This window comes from Danio aesculapii, chromosome 20 (assembly GCF_903798145.1).
Source record: "Danio aesculapii chromosome 20, fDanAes4.1, whole genome shotgun sequence".
Classification (NCBI taxonomy): domain Eukaryota; kingdom Metazoa; phylum Chordata; class Actinopteri; order Cypriniformes; family Danionidae; genus Danio; species Danio aesculapii.
This window is the reverse complement of record NC_079454.1, coordinates 27,283,051-27,305,858: the sequence shown is the minus strand read 5'-3', so window position 1 is coordinate 27,305,858 and position 22,808 is coordinate 27,283,051. Positions and strand designations below refer to the sequence as shown.

At 37.0% G+C, this 22,808-nt stretch overlaps 2 protein-coding genes across 2 annotated transcripts; one reads left to right on the top strand and one right to left on the bottom strand.

The window, feature by feature from the left end:
• Window positions 1–939: 939 nt before the first annotated feature.
• zbtb2b (zinc finger and BTB domain containing 2b) lies at window positions 940–12,456 on the bottom strand. The gene is made up of 3 exons (XM_056481494.1): window positions 11,980–12,456; window positions 6,295–6,475; window positions 940–4,155 (listed from the first exon to the last, which is right to left on the bottom strand). The coding sequence occupies exons 2-3, from the start codon at window positions 6,465–6,467 to the stop codon at window positions 2,712–2,714; spliced, it is 1,617 nt and encodes a 538-aa protein (XP_056337469.1). The 5' UTR covers window positions 6,468–6,475; window positions 11,980–12,456; the 3' UTR covers window positions 940–2,711.
• A 1,659-nt stretch (window positions 12,457–14,115) lies between these two features.
• armt1 (acidic residue methyltransferase 1) lies at window positions 14,116–20,218 on the top strand. The gene is made up of 5 exons (XM_056481638.1): window positions 14,116–14,935; window positions 15,395–15,500; window positions 15,590–15,831; window positions 17,438–17,603; window positions 19,038–20,218. The coding sequence occupies exons 1-5, from the start codon at window positions 14,883–14,885 to the stop codon at window positions 19,815–19,817; spliced, it is 1,347 nt and encodes a 448-aa protein (XP_056337613.1). The 5' UTR covers window positions 14,116–14,882; the 3' UTR covers window positions 19,818–20,218.
• The last annotated feature ends 2,590 nt before the right edge of the window (window positions 20,219–22,808 follow it).

Genomic DNA, 22,808 nt, shown 5'->3' with positions numbered 1-22,808 from the left:
AAAACGTGGAATCATATTTGTTTGACAACAGCTACAATGGTACAATACTTGTCTTCGTGTTTGGTTAGAAAGCAGTTACACAACAGAAATACATTACTTTGTAAAGTCCTGATAACATCTTCTAAATTTTTTTACAGTTTGTCAACTGGTAAAATTGTTTCACTTGTGATTAAACCCCCCCAATAAATCTCTGTTAACAACTGAAAACGTGGTGAAAAATAGAGATCAGCATCAGAATTTGTATTTGAAATATTGGACAGTTTTCATCAGTAGGTTAAAATATTTTCCCCCTTATTTTTACGTTTTCTAAATCAAGTTAATTTCTTAAAACAGGGCTTCTGCAGATTCCACAATGTTAAATTTAAGACTTAAAAAAAAAAAAAAAACATTATAAATTACATTTTAGACTCATAAAGGGCTAAACCCTAAGGAATTTTTCAAATGGCTCAGATGAAAAAGATTTTTATTTGTCTGATCAAAAAATATATATAATTTAATTCATTTAATAATACTAAAATAGTTTAATAATACTTTTTAAAAATATTTGTGATATTTTTTTAGCAAAATATTTAAATATTGTGTAAAAACAAGCAAGCTCTACTTGTACTCATACACTTTTTCTCCCAACATAAACTTTCGTTAAAACAATAATAAAAGTTAACAATTGTTTAAAAAAAACTTAAAATAAAACTAAATCTATGAACAATTAAACCATGATGGTAAATAGAGGTAAAATGATAAAAAGATTAAACTTTTGAGATGGATCGTTGGTGTATGGGTGTTGGCCAAAATTGGGTAGCTATACACGAACAAAAGAAAATTAAGACCTAACACAGTCAATTTAAGACTTTTTAAGGCCTAAAAGTTTGACTGAGATTTAAAACCCCCTGTAAAAAAAAAAAAAAAACTTTGTAAATATCTATGAAATCACAACGCACATTTCAAAAACATAAGGATTTATTATCATTATTCACAATGAAAACGCAAATGAGGAATTTTCTTTTTCCAGAGATGACAGTTCATGTTCCTGAGGAGCGAGAGATCACAGCCTTGGCTTTGGGGTTTGTGCGTTTGAGGAAGAACCTTCACCCTCAAACCTTCCCTAAAACTGCTGAAAGAGTAACAGCTTGCATATGTACAAATAATGAAGACACAACAATACTACACAAAAAAAAAGGCATGAAACTGCATGTATATGTTTACAACTAGGGGACATAAAACCTCGTCCAAATTAACATCACAATTAAAAACTAAAAACCCTACATGTAACAAAATGAAGCCAACGGTTATTCCTGTGGTCTAACAAGCTATTCAGTAGTAACAGAAGTCACGGTGCTCTTATAAAGAGAAAGATGAAGAAATCTGAGCGTAAATGGACCTGGTTTAAAATGACAGGATAAGTTTCCTGATGTAGCACAAGCAGAACTGAGGAGTAGTCAGGGATGTTTCAGTGCTTTAACTCGCTGACAGAGTTTTGTTACAACAGAAATACAACCAAATGTAGACTACACTAAAATGGATAATATTCTACAGTAAATGCGTCGAACAATATACAACCTTTGAGATTATAAAATTCTTTGTAAATAAAGCACTGTACACAAAATTAGAAAAGTTACATAAAACTCAAAAATAAGCCATTTAAGAGCATATTCAAGCAAATCATCTCGTTGCGAAATGAAATCAGCGACAGGAATCTCTCCCTTCAATCAACGTTAGGTACAGGTGTAGGATTGGCCACAGTGTTTGCTAAATTCACACTCACACACACACACACTCGGTAATAATAACGCTGATTAAACACACACACAGCACGACTGTAAACATGTTTAACCACAGTGAGAGGAACGCAAACAGACTGACGATCCGCTGACCAATTCTACAGCATGGATGTTTATCTTTAGGCGGGGTTAATTGGCACAAAAAAGTACTGTAAAAAAAAACAAAAAGTGGATAATTAGGCAAATATATCCTACGTCACATTAACGCTAACATAAACGCGGGGCCAGATTGAACATCCCTGTTGAGCATCATGAATGTTATCTAAAATTACACCTTGCTCTTGTGAGCCCAGAGCATGTAATGAGAAATTAGCAACAGCGTCAGAAAGAAAAACTACTCGGAGGCACTGGAAGATAAAGTAGACTTTGATCCTCGACCCTTTGATGCAAATTTCAGGTTGGTCTTGTATTGCATGTCTAAAGCCAGTTGAGGTAGAGAATGCTCATCTTTAACCCAAAACCCACACCTAGCTGCTCACAAAATTGCATCGATTTCCACAAAAGAAGTGTTGGTGTTTTGCTTTATTATAAATACTCTTTTGAGCGAATCTAATGAGAAGTCTGATGTTCACTGAGATGAGCGCAGGATTCCAGCAGTTCACAACATCCTCTTCCTGTAGACGGTTAGACAGAGGAAGAGCTTTAACCACAACCAAAACGCTAAATGACCCAAGTAACCAATAAAACCCTTTAAAGAAACACAGAATGAAGCAGGAGTTGTTGGACTAAATGTACTATAAATGGGTTATAAATATACCAACCAAATCTGAAGGTTATAAAAGCATAAAGCAGAATGTACATTTCAGTAGAAGAAAACAGCAACAATATAACAGAAACTTCCATCTGTAGCTTAACATCTTTTCATAATTTACCCATAATTCATATGCAACGCATTAAAAAAAAGCAACACTTCGCAGTGACGTATGTGTGAAGCTATTCCACAAACACCTCCTCAGTTTTGATGGGTGTCATCAGCGGCCCACCATTGGATGAATCCGAGCCTTCGTCTTTGGCCAGGCTGTCATTGTTCAGCCCACTGATGCCCATTTCTCCAGGCACTCCACCAGAGAGCGCCCCCTGGTTGAAGCACAGGTGCTTGATCACCTCATTAGGGCTAGAGAAGGTCATTTCACACACATTGCATTTGTACGGTCTCCCCGACGAGCCGAGGAACATCGCTTCCATCTGGCTGGAGTCATCCGCCGCGCACAGCTCCATGCTCTGCCGGTCCACCATGGTGTAGGCTGGCTCTGAGCCCAGATTCATGCAGACGTGCCGCGCTGCCTGATTGGCTCGGCAGAAGCTCTTGCCACAGGCGCTGCAGCGGTACGGCTTGCCCGTATGAATGTACATGTGCTCCCTCCAGTGGCTCTTCTGGATGAACTTGCGGCCACAAGTAGAGCACTCATATTTCCTCCGCTTCACTTCCCGCTCCATGTCAGCCGCACCCTCTAGGTTGTCAATATCAGCTATATCAGATGGTGGAGGCGTGTCTGCTTGAGGCTGTGCTGTGCACAGGCTGACCGCAGTCGTCGTCGGGACAGGCATGGCAGTTTCAGGATGGGGTGAGTCTTTTGAGTATGGATGCTGTTCGCTGTCACTGGGCACATCCACGATTATTGGAGTGGCAGCAGCAGCTTCACTGCCTCGGAAAACTTCCTCCACCTCAGGCGTAGCGGCACCACCGCTTAGCATAGGGGAAGCTGCGCCAACAGACTCCAACACCAGGGGAAGCATAGCCTGAGTGTGCAGGAGCAGATGCTCTCGTAAAGCTCCTCGCTGCGTGAAGCGGCCTCCACAAACATGACATGTGTAATGCTTTCTCAAAGAGGAAGTTCTTCTCATGATGCTGGGCTTCACGTGTAGAATTGTGTTGGCGCTCAGAGAACAAGACGGAGCTTCAGTTGCAGATGTTTCCGGCTCGGCGCTTTCCCTCAGAAACTGACTGATGCTCGCAGACGCTTCTACCTCTGGTTCTGATGGCGCATGCCTGTGTTTGGATCCAGGCCGTGTCTGTGAGGTAGCTTTGCTTGCTGTAGAGCACTTCCCATCCAGCAAACCGCTTCCTTCTAAGTCGAATGGTGAGGATAGAGGTGTTCTCGCTGAGAGGCGGTTTGTGAGCGTGGCCTGTTGGTCTGATATCTGAATGCCATAAAGAGAGGATGACAGAGGGAGATTGACCTCAGGGTGTGCTTGAGCCGCATGGCTAGCCAGAGTTGCCTCCTGAATGAGAGGGTACGCGTGAAGGAACTTGACCCCCTGCTCCAGGCGGGCCGGGTCGATGAGTTGTGTCGCCAGTTTGCCGGTGTACATCAGGTTGAGGAGGTAGCTGAAGATATCCGGCTGAATGTCAGCAGGCTTTAAGCGAACACAGTCACTGGTTAAGAAGACAAAAGCAACAAAGATTCAGTTTGGGGATACAATTGTTGTTCTGTGAAAATGCTTTAATGCTTCTGTTTAGCTTATTAGTTAATTGCTAATTTTTGAAAATTCTATTTCTAAATGATGCATTTATTGTGCCTCATTCATAATGACAATGAAAAATTATTGTTCTTAAATGGTGATTAGAGTGCATAGAGTGCATTGGAATCTAATATCAATATTTGTGCATTGGATCGTTTACATTTTATATGTAAATTGCCTTTGCGATCATGACCAACACTAAAGTTAATATTTAAAAACACTGATAATTTAATAACGCTGATAAAAAAAAATGTGATCTCTAAAGCTGTAATCATACATGTTGGGCCAATGGAGATGAAAATTATGCAGTGTATAATGGCCAGAAACTGTAACTGTAACTGTAACTGTTTCCATCCATGCAGACGATATCAAACATGTTTGACAGTCAGATTTAGACTCGGTAGTAAACAGAATAATTTCAATGTCTGGTAGTGGGAGATTCCCAGGTGTTTAGTGAATATACCTGGCCTGCATCCGAATTTGTAATGGTGTCCGAAATAGGGCTAGGCCGATAAACAATATTATAAAATTTATGCCGATAACAATGATAAGCTTTTTTAATTAAAAAAAAGAACAATTGTTGAAAAAACTTATACTAAAACTAAATCTATGCACAACAATCTGTCCAGGTCAGTGTCCTCAACAGCAGATACATGGAGCACATTTAAACAAATGCTATTTTAAGGAAAATAATTAAACCATGATGGTAAATAGAGGTAAAAATGACCTTTTTAAATAAAAAATAGTTGAAAGTTTTGAGATGGATTGTTGGTGATTGTATGAGTGTAACAAAGGAAAATTAAGACCTGTTCAATTAAGACCCAACACAATATTTCAGTCAATTTAAGACTTTTTAAGGCGTAAAATTTTGCTTCTGATTTAAGATCCCACGGATACCCTGTTAAAAACATTGAAAATATTTAAGAAATCACAATGCACATTTCAAAAACATAAAGATTTATTATCATTATTCACAATGAAAACACAAATTTTTCTTTTTCCAGAGATGACAGTTCATGTTCCTGAGGAGCGAGAGATCACACCCTTGGCTTTGGGGTTTGTGCATTTGAGGAAGAACCTTCACCCTCAAACCACTCTATATTGATCTAAGAGTTAAGCACACAGCAGAAATCTGCAACAGTGGGAATCTAAAAGTGTGTTGATATTAGAGAGTACCAAATTTAGCCACCAAAAAATTTATCGGCCGAAAATGTTATGCCATTCAATAGACCCTCAAATTTTTGTGGCTCCAGTCACTGTTAGGGTACTCTTTTAAATCTGGAAGCATTAACAACATATATATTGAAATATATATCGTTATCATTCAATTGGGAAAATTATTAGAGACTGCATTTTTGCCATACTGCCCAGCTCTAGTCTGAAACCATATGGATGTTCTGAAGTGCACTCAATGAATCCTACAATATCACTGGATTAATGAATGTACAACAGACGTACAGTCAACAGTTAGAGAATACTGCAGTGTGAGAGTTCACTCACTGAATACATTTCTGCATCTGAGCATAAGATGGCATACAGATTGGAATCCTATCGGTGTTAGTTTACAAACATATATTAATTAATTTATTGTTAAATTAATGTTTGAAGACATGACAGAAATCAAAATACAGTCCAAGAAATCTGAATTTAACAACCAGCAATGGACAAACACAAAAGGCATCTCTTTAGGTGCACTCAGTGCTCAAATTCACTCACTTGTACTCATTTAAGTGGACTAATGTAGGGAATACTGAATGAGGATATATGGGGTGATTTCGGATACAGCCCTAGTTAGCAAGTGTGTGACACCTACTGTTTTACTGTTTAAGCCTTCTTTACCAAATCTCAAAATTTATTTCCATTTATCATGCTGCACAGTGTAGTGGTGTGTAAATTGAGTTTTTTTGTAGCTATTTATTAATTTAAACAAATATTGTCTACTTTGACAATATTAGCTATTTACAGGCGATAACATGAATAATTAATAGACTAGCATTTTAACACATACCAAGCTTATATAGTGAACTCTGAAAAGCACATATGAATCTTTTACCTGTCCTGGTGTATGAATAGCATTCTGAAGTAGTTGGAGAATGCGGCCAGAACGGCCTTGTGTGCTTTGAAAAAGACATCGCCGATTGCGACCGTGCAGTCACACAGGAAGCCAAACTCCCTCTGCGCGTTGAGCTGCTGCAGAAGGATAAGACCATGATTGGCCAGCTCCATACTTCCACCTACACAGAAGGGGCCAGAGAAGACAGTCAACTTCCTGTCTACTACAGACCACAATGCACCAAAAAAAGACTGTGTGAAAGAAGGCTGTTTAGTTGTCTGTTGACATAGACCTCTTCTGCAGTGGACAGCTATAAATGTGAAATAAAACACTGTAACGTCAAACAAGAAGCTAAACTCTAAAGTACACTTGATATGTATAATTATTTTAAGCAGTACTATTGTTCATTTTAGAACAAACTTCTAACCACAAGCATTACACTTTGGCACACAGCTCTTCCCCATGTTTTGTGCTACTAATATATATATTAACTTGATATGATTAACTTGAAATATGTAGATTAGTGCAAATATCTGTTTTAAGTGATGGGATTTAATTACAGTACTTTTTATGGCTGGGTGATTTGGCCTAAAATCTAAATCTCAATTAATTTTAAAATAATTAAAGGAAACACACACTACCTACTATCTATGATTATTCATTGAACATCAATGCTGAACAACTGACCTTAAAACATACGTTGCCCAAAATGAACTGTCACTTTTGTTTTTTTAAATAAATAACTTCAGGGCTGGCGTCAGCCACGGCGAGGGATATGCGACTGCGCGAAGGCTGTGCCGGAAAATACGTGTCCGCTCGACGGAGTATTAACAGAGTAGTAGGTGACACACTGTAGAGAAATGAATTGAAAAAATTGACCTGAAAAAAAATGGATCGATTATAGTTTCTGAATGCTGATATTGATTACTTATCGATTAATCACCCAGCCCTAGTACTTTTATTTATTTTATTTATTTTTATACTTAGTTTTTATTGATTTTTTAGGAACATATAACCACTGGGAACAAAACAAACAAAAACTAATAATACATATATATCTATATACATACATATATGAAAATATTAAAGTTACCTCATCAGGAAAATAAATAAATAAATAAAACAAGTATAAAATAAAATATAATAAAAGGTTGCCAAACATATTTTAATAATGATGCATAACCTCTAGAATTATGTAAATGTTCAATTATAGACAATTATTTTGTTGTTGTGGAGAAAGCCAGCCATTTACTCCATTTCTTTTCAAAGATCTCTAATTGTAATCAAAGTGCATGTGTTATTTTTTCCCATTTCCTCAACTGAACAATTCATGTTTAGTTGGTGGGTCTTCTTTATACCATTTCCTGGTTATAGCTTTTTAACTTGTTGCCAAAACTATCTTAAATAGATATCTATCCTCCTTTTCAAGTTTAATAAGAATATCTCCTAGATAAAGTACCACGAATGAACTAGGAATATGAAGATCAAAAATATCATTGATGGCGGAGGGCAGAAGATCCAGGTAAGCATTCACCCCTGATTGAAATTTTTGCATCTTCTTCTAAGATATATTTGTCATTTTAAGACCTCTAAATGAATCAAACAAATTGTTTAAACAAAATAATAATAAACTAATTCAAACAAATAAATAAATTGTAATAATAATTGTGAATACTGTCATGTTGTACACCAGCAATTATATTGAAGACTACAAGTAACCCTGACAACGCAGTCCCCAACAGAGCGTTCAGATACAGCCAAGGGCTAAACATATGAGGCAACCTTTGAACAATGAGCCCTGATCCCTGAGGTTATTAACCCTCATCTAGCAGAAACCAGCTCAGCAGCCTCTGTGCCTTGAATGTCCATTACCCTAAAGGTCAATCACAGGCTTTGTGCGTCACATGACTGGCTCTTCAGTCAGCATTCCTGAGGCTACTTCCACTCAACCCATCTCGAATGGAGAAAGGACACGCCTGACAGTGGTCTTTAAAAGCATGGGCTGTAATGTCACACAGCTGTGTGGAAAGACTGCTTTTCTTAACAATTGTTTTAGTTCACATTGAGCTTGTTCTCCTTTCACTGTCCAGTCATGCCAGTGACTTTATATGCATATGGACTATATGGACCCTCGTTGGTTTTGAATGCTGGAATTTTGTTTATTAACTGCTGTTGATTGACACATTTTGTTTTTTCCTCTCCGTTATTTACACTAGTGCAGATAAACGATTAATAGATTAAACAAAATCACACACAAAGTAAAAAAAGTTTGCATTTACCTAATAATTTAACTATTGTTTATTTTAATAATGAATATTAATACATATTTACATAATTAAAACATTTATTTACATTTATTAAAAAATAATTCTGTACATTTCTTCATTTGAAAAAATGCAACAAAAGGTTATTTTGTTTGTATATATTCTGACAATTATAGATCTTCAGAATAATATATTTCATATTATAGAATAATAATTACAGATTTACCAAAAATTGGTATCAGCAGGTCATATCTTTTGGTATGAGCACACTTACTAAAACAAATTGGAAATTACAATCAGGCATGAAAATTGCAGTTATGTAATAAAATAATAAATTATTTTACTAAGCATTTTCTGGGGTGATGCAGTGGCGCAGTAGGTAGTGCTGTCGCCTCACAGCAAGAAGCTTGCTGGTTCGAGCCTCGGCTGGGTCAGTTGGCGTTTCTGTGAAGAGTTTCCCCCACAGTCCAAAGACATGCACTATAGCTGAATTAGGTAGGCTAAATTGTCCGTAGTGTATATGTGTGAATTAGTGTGGGTGTTTCCCAGAGATGGGTTTCGGCTGGAAGGGCATCTGCTGCGTAAAACATGTGCTGGATAAGTTGGCGGTTCATTCCGCTGTGGCAACCCCGGATTAATAAAGAAACTAGGCCAAAAAGAAATTGAATGAATGAATGAATAAGCATTTTCGGCCGAACGCATGCAGATTTTTCGGTTTCTGCCCAGAATTTCCATTTTGGTGCATCCCCAATAAATATGATTAAATTATACATACATATTAATATACATAAATCTTTTTAAAAGTATATACACTAGCATTTGTGTGCATTTACAAATAATACATAATACATATACACAGTACACAGTATAATGAAATACAACGCTTTATTTTGCTTAATTAGCCATGATTAATCATTAAACAACTCTATTTTACACATACATATAATGGACAATCTCAGATTCCATTCAATGCATTTAATTCATTGTAATATGGGTGAAATATTGCAGTTTTTGTGTACCAGAATTATGTTTACCGCAAACTTTTTTTTTCTACAGACAGCATGTTCATCAACAGTCATTTTTTTCAACAAGAAAATACTTTTTTAGCAATAAATGACAAACCAGACTTATTTAGAGAGAGGCCTGTTATGAGCTCTGCGGATATTAATCAATTGCTTTTGATGACCCATCCATTTCCATGAATTCAACCTAATTTGGAAACAACCACGTTCATAAGCAGAATTTTTGTAAAAGCTATGTTATTCCTTATCCCGGACAGAAAATTGCACCAACCAGAGTCACAGTGAACAAAGCACACCAAAAGAGATTTTTAGCATTGTGCAGTCCCAGTCGGTGCAATAGCGTAGTGGTTAGCGCATGGACATATGGTGCAGTAGCACGTCAGGGCGTCCCAAGTTCGGATCCCAGCATCCCATGACATTCTCCTTATTCATTTCAGAAAAGTACTCTTTGGAAATTCTAAATAGTGAAATCATATGAGCAGTAGGCATGGGACATTACCGTTTTCAAGGTCTACCACAGTTTGGAAAAGTCAAGGTTTTAAAACCGCAAAAAACTCTGTTATACCAAGTTTTAGGTAAGGTTTCTTTTTGGTTTTGTTATTTTTTTTTTTTTTAACAAATATTTTATTTAGTTTTTTTTAGGGAAGCAGTAGCAGAAAAGGACCCTTCATCAAAAGCTACTGGTCAGCAGATGATTCAGCAAACATTTGAGAAACAAATTGCTTATAAACCAACATCCTATGCTGCTATGTCCATCCTATGTGCTGTGCACGTAAACAATGACTTTATATCCAAAGAAAAGATAGATATCCAAAGATGCCTTTTCAAGTTTTTCAAGTGCTTTACTGAAATTATTTAGCCTAGCATGTTTACTGTTCCAAAATATTTTAAATGTTTCTTAAAATATAATATCTTGTGTTCAATAGGAAAAAAAAAGTTGTTGTTTTTTTAACCAGAAGAGCATATTTGAGAGCAGTTATCACAATACCGTCATGCCGTGATATTTTTATACAAGGTTTTCATTCCGTCAGAATCTTATACCGGCCCATGCCTAAATAGCAGCTATCGACTATTAAAGTACAAGATTGCTCACAGTCAAATAAATAGTGCTAATGCTGTTTAAAGTCATACTTACATGTGATTTCAGACCGAATATTCAAATTATCATGGAAATCGATATAGGTAGCCTGTCACAAGTTGTCACCGAAAGAATGTGCAAATATAAAACAAACTTGACCTCAATAAAAAGTAATGATTTAACCAAACCAAATTAGTGAAATCAAACATTGAAACTTGACCAGATACTTAGTGTTTTATGAAAGCTACTGAACCAAATAGTATTCCTATTCATACTATTTTTTGCTATAGAAAGTGAAAATAGTCAGAAGGAAGTTATGAATTCAGCATATGAATTTAAACATACTACTTGTGAGACACAATGTTTTTGACAATTATTGTTTAGCAAAGTGTATATGCTTCATGGGGCAGTCAAGGACTAGAGTCGTTTTGTCATGATGCTTTTTACAGGTTAAAATATTCTTCACCAACTTCTCACAGCATGTCTACCTCTCCATGTAATTCTTAAAAAGCAATATATAATTTTATAAAAGAAATGAATAAATTGATTATCTCCGGAACCTGACTGAGGAGCTCTGCTGCTTTTTTACACGTGATCATGTGATGTCAACATGGCAGCACCCATGAGGAAGTAGCATATTTCCAGTAGCTCTTTGTAGATAAATGATATTTCAGGTAAGTGTACATCATTTTTTCTATTTTACAGAAGCATGTTTACTTTTTACCTGTGTTAAGTTTTTCTATAAACAAATCTCACTGGGTGGACATTTAATTCCATACGAGCCCCCCAGTATCCAGAAAGTATGTAAACAGTGCAAACAGTAACATTTTTGTTTATCAAAGTACATTTATTAACCGTTTACAGGTGTTTTGTTGAGCTATTCAATCTCTCATACACAGATTATCACACGTCTAACTTCAGCTCGCTCTCATTGTGGGTTTGTAAACTCGCTCCGCCCACCACGGAGACACGTGGAACGGACAGATCTCCCGCAGAGACCGACCACTTCCGCAATCTGTTTTTCTTCGCAAATAGAAAATAAACCGTCAAAAACTGAAACGTGATGACTGATAAGATCACGGGCAGACGCTCGCTACTCGACCAGCACCCGATCCGGCCGCCGTACCGCGAATACAGCCGAAAATTCACAACAACAACAAGGCAGAACGAGCATCAGAGGCGAGAAGCGAAAATAAACGGTGCTTCGTGAAACGGACACACACGCACTGGGGGAAGGGGTGGTCACCGAAGAAATAAACGAAACTAAATAAACCAACAAACAGCGCACAAATTAAAGGTTGATAAATGTAAACACACGTACCTTTGCTCCGCTCGGGCGTGTGGAGTTCGGCGAGTTGCTGTCTGTTACCGGAGGACTTGTCCGTTGGGCTCGCAGCTGCTCTGTTCCTCTCAAACGCAGCATTGGCGGCGATGGTCGTCGGTGTTTTCCGGTCGGGTTACGTTACAATCACATGACTGTCTAAAAGGGCTTAAAAACAGCGGTTGTAAAACCCACTTCCCTGGGATGCCAAAACAAACGGTCTTTGGCGCTGAGAGCCGCCAAACGAGTGCGCTGGTGAACGTTATGGGTGTCGTTCGTTCTGCTCATGTGTTCACGGTGCGGCGGAGACGAATGTTGAGCAGTCGTTCAGGGCGCCGATCGTTGGTGAACGTTACACATAAACGGATTTTCGTGGAGTTGGATAGCCGTAGGTCACGCTACCCACCCCCACATGAAGATAACGTATCGAGACAGATACACGCAGCAGGGCGATTTGCATTTCAGTTGACAGACAGACTGTGCACTTTTAGAGCCAAAAGTAAGGGGAGCACGAGAAATGCACGTAGTATTTGAAGACGCGCGATGATTTCACGCCTACCGGTTGCAATGTACTTAATGAGGATCATTACATTCTCATAATCGGCATTAAACATGCTTTCAACTAAACATTTATGCTCGTATCGTTTACTGGGAAAAGACAATATATTACAAAAATGTATTGACGAAAGATTATAAGAGTAGCCTGATACACTTTTTAATTATTGATTTTTTTAATTAAACGCATCTGACTGATAATATATTTTATCTATTTGCTACAAATTTAAATATTTTCCTAAATTTTAAATGAAGAAAAATAATGCAGTTTAAAAATATGTATCGCACTACTATTGTTGCTCCAATTTGTTTAGTCTTAAAGGGATAAATCATCCAAACATAAAATGTACACACTATTTACTCTCCCTCAAATAGTACCAAAGTTTATTTCCTCTGTTGAACAGAAAGAAGATATTTCGAAGAAAGTTGAAAACCTGTAACAATTTATTTCCATTGTAGGAAAAACAAATACTTCAAAATATCAAAATAATTTAGTGTTCAACAGAAGAAAGTCAAACAGGTTTAGAACAAGTAAAGGGTAAGTAAATAATAATAAATAATGACAGAATTTTCAGTTTTGGGTGAACTATCCAAATAAGGGTGCTGAATAAAAGTATTTTTTGGACACAGAAAGACTATACTTAATCTGTGTTTTCACTATCAATTTATTATATTTTACCCTAAACCAGAAAGGTAAACACTGTGACATCCTGAACCAGGACTGGGTTCTTTCATGAGCCACACTTCAGTGATAATGATAAGAGGAAATATTTTTCAAAGTTGTTTTTTTTTTTTTTTTTTTAGTTAATTACCTTAAGAAATTGAGCTCAATTCTTAACACTGCAATTGGAGATTAAACATTTTCCTTTTCGCTTCACTTGTGTCCAGTGAACAGGATCTGAGCAGACCTGCTAGAGATGTCAGGAAATGAACAACAAGGGAAATAACGTGAATAAACTCAAACAAGAAATGAGGAAAAAAATTGGAATTTTTCAGCATGCATGGACATTTAAGAATGCTAAATGAGGATGACAATTTCAAGCTGTGGGTTTGTAAAAAAAAAAAAAAAAAAGGAAAGGGAAGTTGGGGGGTGGTGGAAAACAAGCTGCTGTTCAGGCCATGTGGTCTACTGGGGTGATAAAGACATCTGGGTCTGTTTTCTGTTTCCAATGTTTGAAAATCACATTATCATCCTTAAATATGATTTAGTTTGAATTGCTGCTGTTGTTTGTAGACTGAGTAATAAAATTCAGTTTGTTTAGCTAGTATAGTGTCTACGTTTTGTTACTGAAGGTTGCATGTAGATTAGATATATAAAACAAACCCGAGCTATCTTTTAAATCAATGAAAGTAAATCAGTAACAATCACTTAGATATTTATTTGAATCTTTAAATGTTACAGGGCTGTTCTAGGATTTTATCCTCAGAGGGGTTAGTGCGCTACTATTACTGATAACAGTAAATGTAAAAGCACTTAACAAAGGACTATCTCACACACACAAACTAAATCTAAAAAAGGGGGAAATGGTTCAAAATGTTTTTCTTATCAACATTAGTTTTTGTTATTCTGTGCGTATGGACTTACACACACACACACACACACACAATATCAGAGGATAAAATGGTTCAATATGTTTTACTTAAAGGCATGATAAATAAATGATGAACAAAATCACATGATGAATAAAAATAATAGACTAAAAAAGAGGTCTAGAACCATCCCAGTTTACCTATATGTTAAAAAATGAAATTTAAACCAGACTGAGCTGGTTCTCTGGCCGGCTGGTCACCCAGCTTGACAGGCAGAAAAGAGCCCAAAATTGTTTAATACCAGCCAAAAGACCAGACTGAATGACCAGCTCAACAGGAGACCCACATGAGCTTGATGTTAAAATCATAAATGAAACACTTGAAATACACATGAAATGTGGTTTTGGAAAATTTTATGTGGATTTTATTTTATCATGTGTGGAAAAAATGTGTTCAGTCCAGTGGTTGTTCAAATCGAAGTGATAATAAATGAATAGTTTGTGAATAGCGTGATAATTTAAATGAGATAAACACGAATATTGTGAGGAGGATGTCTCACATCGTAGCGTTTTCTTTACATACCCACTAGAGGTCAGTAGTGCCAATGATCGAGAGATTTTGACAGCTTAAAGTTGGCGTATGATTCCTAATAAAACATAAAATATGATGTTTATATTTGTGACTGAATGTGCTACTGCGGTATGTGTATGAAGAACACATGGTATTTTAGACAACTATACTACCTTGTAATTGTTCACCGACCATTCTTAAATAAAGCTTGTTGAAAATCACCTCACGCGTTCTTCCTGTTTGCAAAGATGGAGGCAGAGGGAACGATGCCCCCGCAGTCGCTCTCTGCTAAGTTTGAGGGGTATGTCTTCATTAACAGTCATTTTTTCGTGCTAGCGGTTTACGACATGAATGTAGCCCATTAGCCTACACCGAGATATGTGTCGTCTTTTAACGTCTTATTCAGTTTCAATATAAGCATGACAGCCTACAATGGTCGTGTTTTAAAAGCAGCTTAAACTGTTTGTTTAATGGTGTCAAGTCATGTACAGCTAGAGAGGCACATATCATGTCTAGAAATGCTGTCTACATAGTCGACTAACGAGGTTTTGCGACCCATTGATTACACTGGCCACACTACGTGACAATAACTCAATAAATATAATCCTATATTTTATGTATTTATGATTACCTTATTTATCAAATTGGCAGAGCTAACGTTAGTAATGTAAATTTAAGTTATGTCTTCTAACAAACTTGGCAATGTTTATCCTGCAATTTATTTTAATTCTAAAATGTTTCATGTATTTACCATTTCTAGGTCCTTTGCCTATCTGACTGTGAGAGACCGACTACCAACTATTCTCACAAAAGTGGTGGACACATTACACCGCAATAAGGACAATTTCTTTAAAGAATATGGAGAGGTATATATCTTTCTCTTGTTACTAAGTTATGTTGCTCTTCAAGTAAATCATGCATCTACTAGCAGATTTAACGTCCTGTGTTTGACCAGGAGGGGACGGAGGCAGAGAAGAGGGCCATCTCCTTCCTGTCTAAGCTGAGGAATGAACTGCAGACAGACAAACCTGTGCTGGCTCTCACTGATAATGCTGAGGACACACAGGCCTGGAATGAATACATGGGAAGACAGCAGGATCTGATGGAGAACGGGCAGCTGGTCAGCTGGTTCAAGTCGCCATGGCTCTATGTGGAGTGTTACATGTACCGGAGGATCCAGGAGGCTCTGTATATGAAGTAACGCAAATCTGCTAACTCAACACATTATGAGGACAAATTAAGAAGTCCACAGAGAATTTGTGTTACAGTAAAATCATGACTTTGGGATTTGTCACAATCTAACTCAATTAAAAGTCTAAGTACCCCAAACAGGGTTTCTGTGGAGGCTTAAAGTGGCTTACCTCAAAATCCAAATTTTAATCCTTAAAAGTCATAAATTGACTCAAATATTGTGTTGTAGGTCTTAAATCATTTTTAAACAGCTCTTAATTTTCCTTTGTTCATGTATGGCCAAAACCCATACAACAACCAACAATCCATCTCAATAAATTTCAATGTTTTATTTAAAAAGGTCATATTTAACTCTCTTTATCATAATGGTTTAATTGTTTTCATTAAAATAACATCTGTTTAAAAGTTCTCCATGTATTTACAGTTGAGGACACCGACCTGGACAGATTGTTGTGCATAGATTTAGTTCATTATAGATTTAAAACTTTTATTAACTTTTAAAACATTTGTTCATTTTTTTATTTATAGACAGTTTATGTTGGGAAAAAGGGTATGAATACAAGTAGAGCTTGCTTGTTTTTACACAATATTTAAAATATTTAGCTAAAAAATAAAATCTAAACTATTTTAATTGTGTATTAATAATGTATAATTGTATTATTAAATGTAGTAAATTATAAATGATCTGGGCCATTTGAAATATTCCTTAGCCTTTAGCCCTTTATGAGTGTAAAGTTTCTTTCATAAAAAGTCTTACATTTAACTCTGTAAAACCTGCAGAAACCATGCCTAAAGTTTCATTTGTTCAGATGGAACTTTTTTTCATGTTGCAATAAAATATATAATTAATCAATAAACTTTTCTCACAGTAAATAAAAGGCTATAGGACACACACAATCTCATCAAATATAATAATGCAAACAAAATGTTTGTTGTATAACTATATAAATAGTATAATTAGATTAAATGTGGTATTATGAACAGAAATGTACTGTTGTAAGTGGTTAGTGTTGAGATATCTCTTTACAAGGACATCTGATCACATGGCAATCACATTTTACATTAAAAGGGTTGTAATTTAATATAAGTATAACTTATAGGTGACTTGTTAGTACAGTAAATAAAATAAATTAAATAACACAATTGTCACGAAAACCACTGAAATGCATGCATAAAAGGTCTAAATGAAATGAGGAATAACTTAATAGTATTATGTGCCTAGAAATTCTTTAATAATAATTAACAAGGAAATTTACACGTTTTTAAATTACAGGCACTGATTTTAAAGTGCTATCTATTACAGTGTTTCTCAACCACGTTCCTGGAGGACCACCAGTCCTGCACATATTCCTCTCTCCTTAACCGAACACACCTGATTCAGATCATCAGCTCATTAGCAGTGCCTGAAAGACCTGTGATGGGTGTGACTGACAAAGGAGACATCCAAAACATGCAGTGTTGATGATCCTTCAGGAACGTGGTTGAGAAACACTGATCTATAATGTACTTTAAAGTATATTGTAATGTTTTGTTAAACCAATGTTCATTGTACTCTCCATTTTGCATTGGCACGTTTATAATGGTTTAATTGATCTGTTTTGTGTTTCCGAAGTCCACCGATGCATAACTTTGACGCGTTTAAGGAGGGAAAAACTCAAAGCTACTTTGAATCTCAGCAAGCAATTAAATCCCTCTGCACGTACCTTCAGCAGCTCATCACCAACATGGAGAACATGACTGAGATACAGCTGCAAGAGAACTTCCTCAAGTTGATCCAGGTCAGTATGGGGGTCAAAGATAGTCTCACATTTTCATGTCTGCATCAAATGAAATTTGCTAAAGTTATTTAAATGCTAGTTAACTGTCAGCTTTGTTTGTTTTATTTAACTTTTGTGAAAATAAATGTCAAAAATATGGGCCAAACTGCAAAATTACCATCCAGTGTAATGATCCAGACTTTAGAATTAAATATTTAAATAAATATATAAATATATATTTTTTTGCATGTTCAGGCAATAATTGGCTGTATTGTATTTAAGTATGGATAATGTTAGAGCTCATTCAATTTAACACGACCAAAAAGCCATTTTGAAATCTTTAAAAACTAATTCAAGAGTTTGGTTGATTATAAAGCGAGTTTGGCATGCTGTCCCGGGAGTAAGCCCTGAGCTCATAAGATCCTCAAGCCTGGGGCTCCCTTCTGTTTGTGAGGCGAGAGGGGAGTTTGAGCTCAGGTTGGTCTTGAGAACGCCCCCGCTTATTATATGGCTAATGGCAATTAAGAATTGCTCATTAATGGTGCTAATTTGGTTTGGTCGATTCATCTATGTCGCATGTCTTTGGACTGTGGGAGGAAACCGCAGACACAGAACCTCACACAGAAACATCTACTGGCCAAGTAAGGATTTGAACCAATGACGTTTTTGCTTTGAGGCAACAGTGCTAACCACTGGGCCACCGTGCTACCCTGTCAGGGAAAAGGAGGGAGGAGTGGGGGTGGAAGGGGCGATTCTTCAAGATGAAGATAACTAAGGTAAGAACTTAGATAATTTATAGTGAGTTAGGAATCATCTGATTGGTGAATCCTGCTTCGCTTATGTTGGACCAGCTGTGGTCAATCATAAGCATGTGATCCATTCGTGAAGTTTATTTATAAACTAATTTAGTTAACCAACAGTTTGTGAGGGCACCCCAAAAATCCATGTGGTGCAGCAGTTTAACACTCTTAAAGATTTATCAACTTCACATTTCCTTAGTGTGGTCATTTATTGACATGCCACCAGATTTTTTTTCTCTTTTTTTGCTAAATGTTGTTTAAAAAGAAGTATGCTGTGAATAAAGCTGATCAACTTGACTTCTGATATACGTAGCTAGTTGCAACCCAAGTGTTTTCAGTGACATCACACACTGAATCATCCATGCCATCTAAAAACAATTGTTTATGCAACATTAGGTCTAAAAAGTTCTCTGAACTCTGTTCTTGTTTGTGTGGAGATATGAAATCAGAATTGAGTTTGGTGAGAGCCATAACCATAAGCTCAACGAGTCTCATCTTTAATTTAGAACAGAGAATCTTGTTAACCAAAATGACTTCCAGTTTATACCAAATCCCATGCCCAGGGGTGGCTGTTGTTCTCAGCATGTGCTTGAGTACTTTATTGATGCTAAGCTGTGGGTTGCTCACATAATCAGGTTTATTGTGTATTTTCTAGGTCTCTCTGTGGGGAAACAAGTGTGATCTGTCCATCTCTGCGGGTCAGGACAACTCCCAAAAGTCAAGTCCCATTGATTCTCTCCCTGATCTTCAGCGCTTCATCCTAGTGGATGACTCCAGCATGGTTTGGTCAACATTGGTTGCTTCTCAAGGGTTCAGATCCTCAGGGATGAAACATGCGAGAGTGGATATCATTTTAGACAACGCTGGTTTTGAACTCGTAACTGATCTAGTCCTTGCCGACTTCCTTATTTCATCAGGACTGGCCAAGCAAATCCGATTTCATGGCAAGTCCATCCCGTGGTTTGTTTCAGACGTCACTAAACAAGACTTCGAGTGCACCATCAAGCAGACCATGGCAGCCAATCACAAGTGGATGTCAGCAAGCGGTGTCCAATGGAAGCATTTCATGAAGGATGGCACCTGGTCCTACCACGACCATCCGTTTTGGACTCTGCCCCATGAGTTCTGCGACATGCCGGTGGATGCAGCGGATCTCTACAACACACTGCAGACCTCAGACCTGATTCTCTTCAAAGGAGACTTGAACTACAGAAAGCTGACTGGAGATAGGAAATGGGAGCACACTGTTCGGTTTGATCAAGCCCTTAGGGGGTTCCAGCCAGCCCCTCTCTGCAGTCTCAGGACACTAAAAGCTGATGTTCAGGTGGGCTTACAGGCAGGTCAGGCCGAGAAGATCAGCTCTCAGGATCCAGACTGGATGACCAATGGAAAATACGCTGCGATTCAGTTTTCCAGTCCACACAGAGAACAGTAGAGGCCAATGAGGGCGAAAAGCAAAATCTGAAAAAAAAAATGCATTCGTCTGTTACCAACATGCCAAACAAATGTCTGCTGATCTCGGTGTTATTCAACAGTTTTAGAGCAAGTCATGTAACGACTCTTTCTGCACATCAGATGTTTTCATTGTTGATATATAAGTGAAGGTTTGAAGAGACGCCTGGCAAAGCTTGATCCTAGTTTACAGAGGAAAAGATTGTCTGTTTGCACTGCTGGTTTGTATTCAGTTTATTTGCTATAAAATACAGATGTATAAACATTAAGATGTGGCACGTGCTGTACATTTGTAAAGAAAATCTGCTAAACTGAAATGTGACCTTTTTATCGTGTTGACGGGATAGTTCACCCAACAAATTAAAACTATTTATGCACCCTCCAGTTTTTCCAAACGTTTGTGAGTTTCTTCTTTTGAACGCAACAGAAGATATTTGGATGAAACTGGTTTGGAATAGGCATGGACCAGTATAAGATTCTGATGGTATTTCTATCTAAGGTTATCATATGACATTAATCATTGTGGTTACTGCTCTAAAACATATTCTTTTTAAATGTCTGGGTAAACAACTAAAACTTTTCCTCTTTGAACACAATATGCTTTATTTTGGAGCAGTAAATATGTCAGGCTAAATAATACAAATAAATCATTGACTTCTGCTGTATTTATTTGTTTTGAAAACAATTTCTTTAAATTTAAAACCGCATCTTTGGATATCTTTTCTGCTGGAGATACTGTTGTCCTAAAAAACAAAACGAATAACATTTTAATAAGATCCTCGAGCCCGGGGCTGCTTCCCGTTTGTGAGGCGAGAGGAGTTTGAGCTCAGGTTGGTCTTGAGAACTCCCCCGATTATTATATGGCTAATGGCAATTAAGAATTGCTCATTAATGGTGCTAATTTGGTTTGGTCGATTCATCTATGTCGCATGTCTTTGGACTATGGGAGGAAACCGCAGACACAGAAATCCACACAGAAACATCTACTGGCCAAGTAAGGATTTGAACCAATGACATTCTTGCTGTGAGGCAACAGTGCTAACCACTGGGCCACCGTTTTTTGTATAAAAAAACAAAAACAAATGACATTTAAAAAATCTTACATATACCGTAGGAAAAATATAACAGGACATTTTGGCAGGTTTACAGCCTTGACTTTTCTAAATCGTGGTATACCTTGAAAACTAGTTTGGAACTAGTGGAGGGTGAGTAAATGATGACTGAATTATCCCTTAAAATGCTGCTCACCAAAGCTTCCTGGGAGAGAGAGAGGCCTAAATCTAAACTTACAGTTTCAAGTGGCAAAGTTGAAATTCTCTCTGACTGGTGTTTCAACGAGAGAGAGAGAGAGAGTGCGTGAGTAAGCAGGGGGTCTTTTGTGGCAGCTTGAATGCATTTGACCACACAAGGCTCCACACTATAGTATGAAAGCAAACTACTCATGCATTGTAGACTACATCTGGAAGTATCAGTGAAAACATTTCATAAATCCCCCATTTACATCTGCATTTATCAGCATCCACTTGTGAAGGGATTGATTAAAAGTGGTGTGTGTTGTGCTAAAAATTCAATGCGTGTATAACTTTCCCCAGAATATAATAGACTGTGGGCTTTGTATGGAGTGCAAAATACACCGTTTAAATAAAACATTTGCCGTAAGGTATAACAGAAGGAAATGTAAGATTAAAAAGCTTAAAATTGTATGAAATATTCCACAAAAAAGGACATCCTGCTCAAAGACTACATCATGGTGATTTACTGACATCATCGTACAGTAACACATGCTGCTGTCTGCAAATTCCTGGCCATACAGTATACCATCTCAGAGAGATTTTATTGTTTACATTTGAATAAACGCACACTAATAAAGCAGGTTATCTTGTGTCTGCTGTGATGCTTATTTATGAGCATGGAAACGGACTATAGTCAGGACGTTGTGTACTCGCACTTAAACTGCTAATTCTATTTTATGTAAAAATGTAATAAAATTTAGAAAGAAGAGTTCTTTTGGTTTCTTTTTTTAACTTAATTCCACTGTATTTCTTTGAAAAATCTATTAATACATTTTCTCATGTTTTTCTTTTGCTAAATCATACAAATGACAAATTGTCAGAAGTTTTTCCTGATGCATTTTATGTTGGTTTTTTGTAAGGAGCTTACAAAACCCCACAAAGCATGAATGTTCTGCCATAATCACGTGAACGCTATCTTTTGTGTGTGTGTGTGTGTGTTTGGGGTCAGTTGAGGACTTTTTTTTTTCCTGGAAATCAAGGCTGTAGTTTTGGTCTTTGAACTGTACTAGTTCTAGTTCTGTTCTGGTTAAGCGTAGCTCAAGCCTAGACTAAAAAAAAATCAGTGTTTTAAATAAATAATAGTGTTGTAAATCTAGGATGTTTTTCTAAGAACCCCGCAGGAGCAGACTGAGACTTAATTGAGCCAAAAGGACACATAAATGCTATCAATACAAAATGCTCTATTTAGTAAAAGAACATGACTATTTTATATTTGTAAGCTGCCAAACATGAACACACACATTAAAATCAGCCAATTAGCAGTAATTATATTTGAGGAAAGAATTGTGTTTTCTGATTAAAACAACTAATGACCATTAATAAAAAAAGATTACCTCTTGTGATCATCAGAAATTCAGTTTTTTTTTTACCACCACTATATTTATTTAACATATGATATATTTTAAAATGGGGCAGCATGGTGGCGCAGTGGGTAGCACGTTCGCCTCACAGCAAGATTCGAGCCCCAGCTGGGTCAGTTGGCATTTCTGTGTGGAATTTGCATGTTCTCCCCCTGTTGGTGTGGGTTTCCTCCATGTGCTCCGGTTTCCCCCACTAGTCCAAAAACATGTGGTATAGGTGAATTAGGTGGCAGCTGGAAGGGACAAAGCAGAAAAGAAAACGATTGAATATTTTAAAAGGATTTACAATTAATTTTTACAGTATTTATTTGACTGTAAAAA

Excerpts from the sequence above, each read along its gene's own strand:
- zbtb2b (XM_056481494.1), bottom strand. The coding sequence starts at position 6,467 with ATGGAGCTGGCCAATCATGGTCTTATCCTTCTGCAGCAGCTCAACGCG. Across the intron at positions 4,156-6,294 it reads CTATTCATACACCAGGACAG|TGACTGTGTTCGCTTAAAGC; the intron begins GTAAAAGATTCA and ends CTTCTTAACCAG.
- armt1 (XM_056481638.1), top strand. The coding sequence starts at position 14,883 with ATGGAGGCAGAGGGAACGATGCCCCCGCAGTCGCTCTCTGCTAAGTTT. Across the intron at positions 14,936-15,394 it reads CTCTCTGCTAAGTTTGAGGG|GTCCTTTGCCTATCTGACTG; the intron begins GTATGTCTTCAT and ends TACCATTTCTAG. Across the intron at positions 17,604-19,037 it reads ACTTCCTCAAGTTGATCCAG|GTCTCTCTGTGGGGAAACAA; the intron begins GTCAGTATGGGG and ends TGTATTTTCTAG.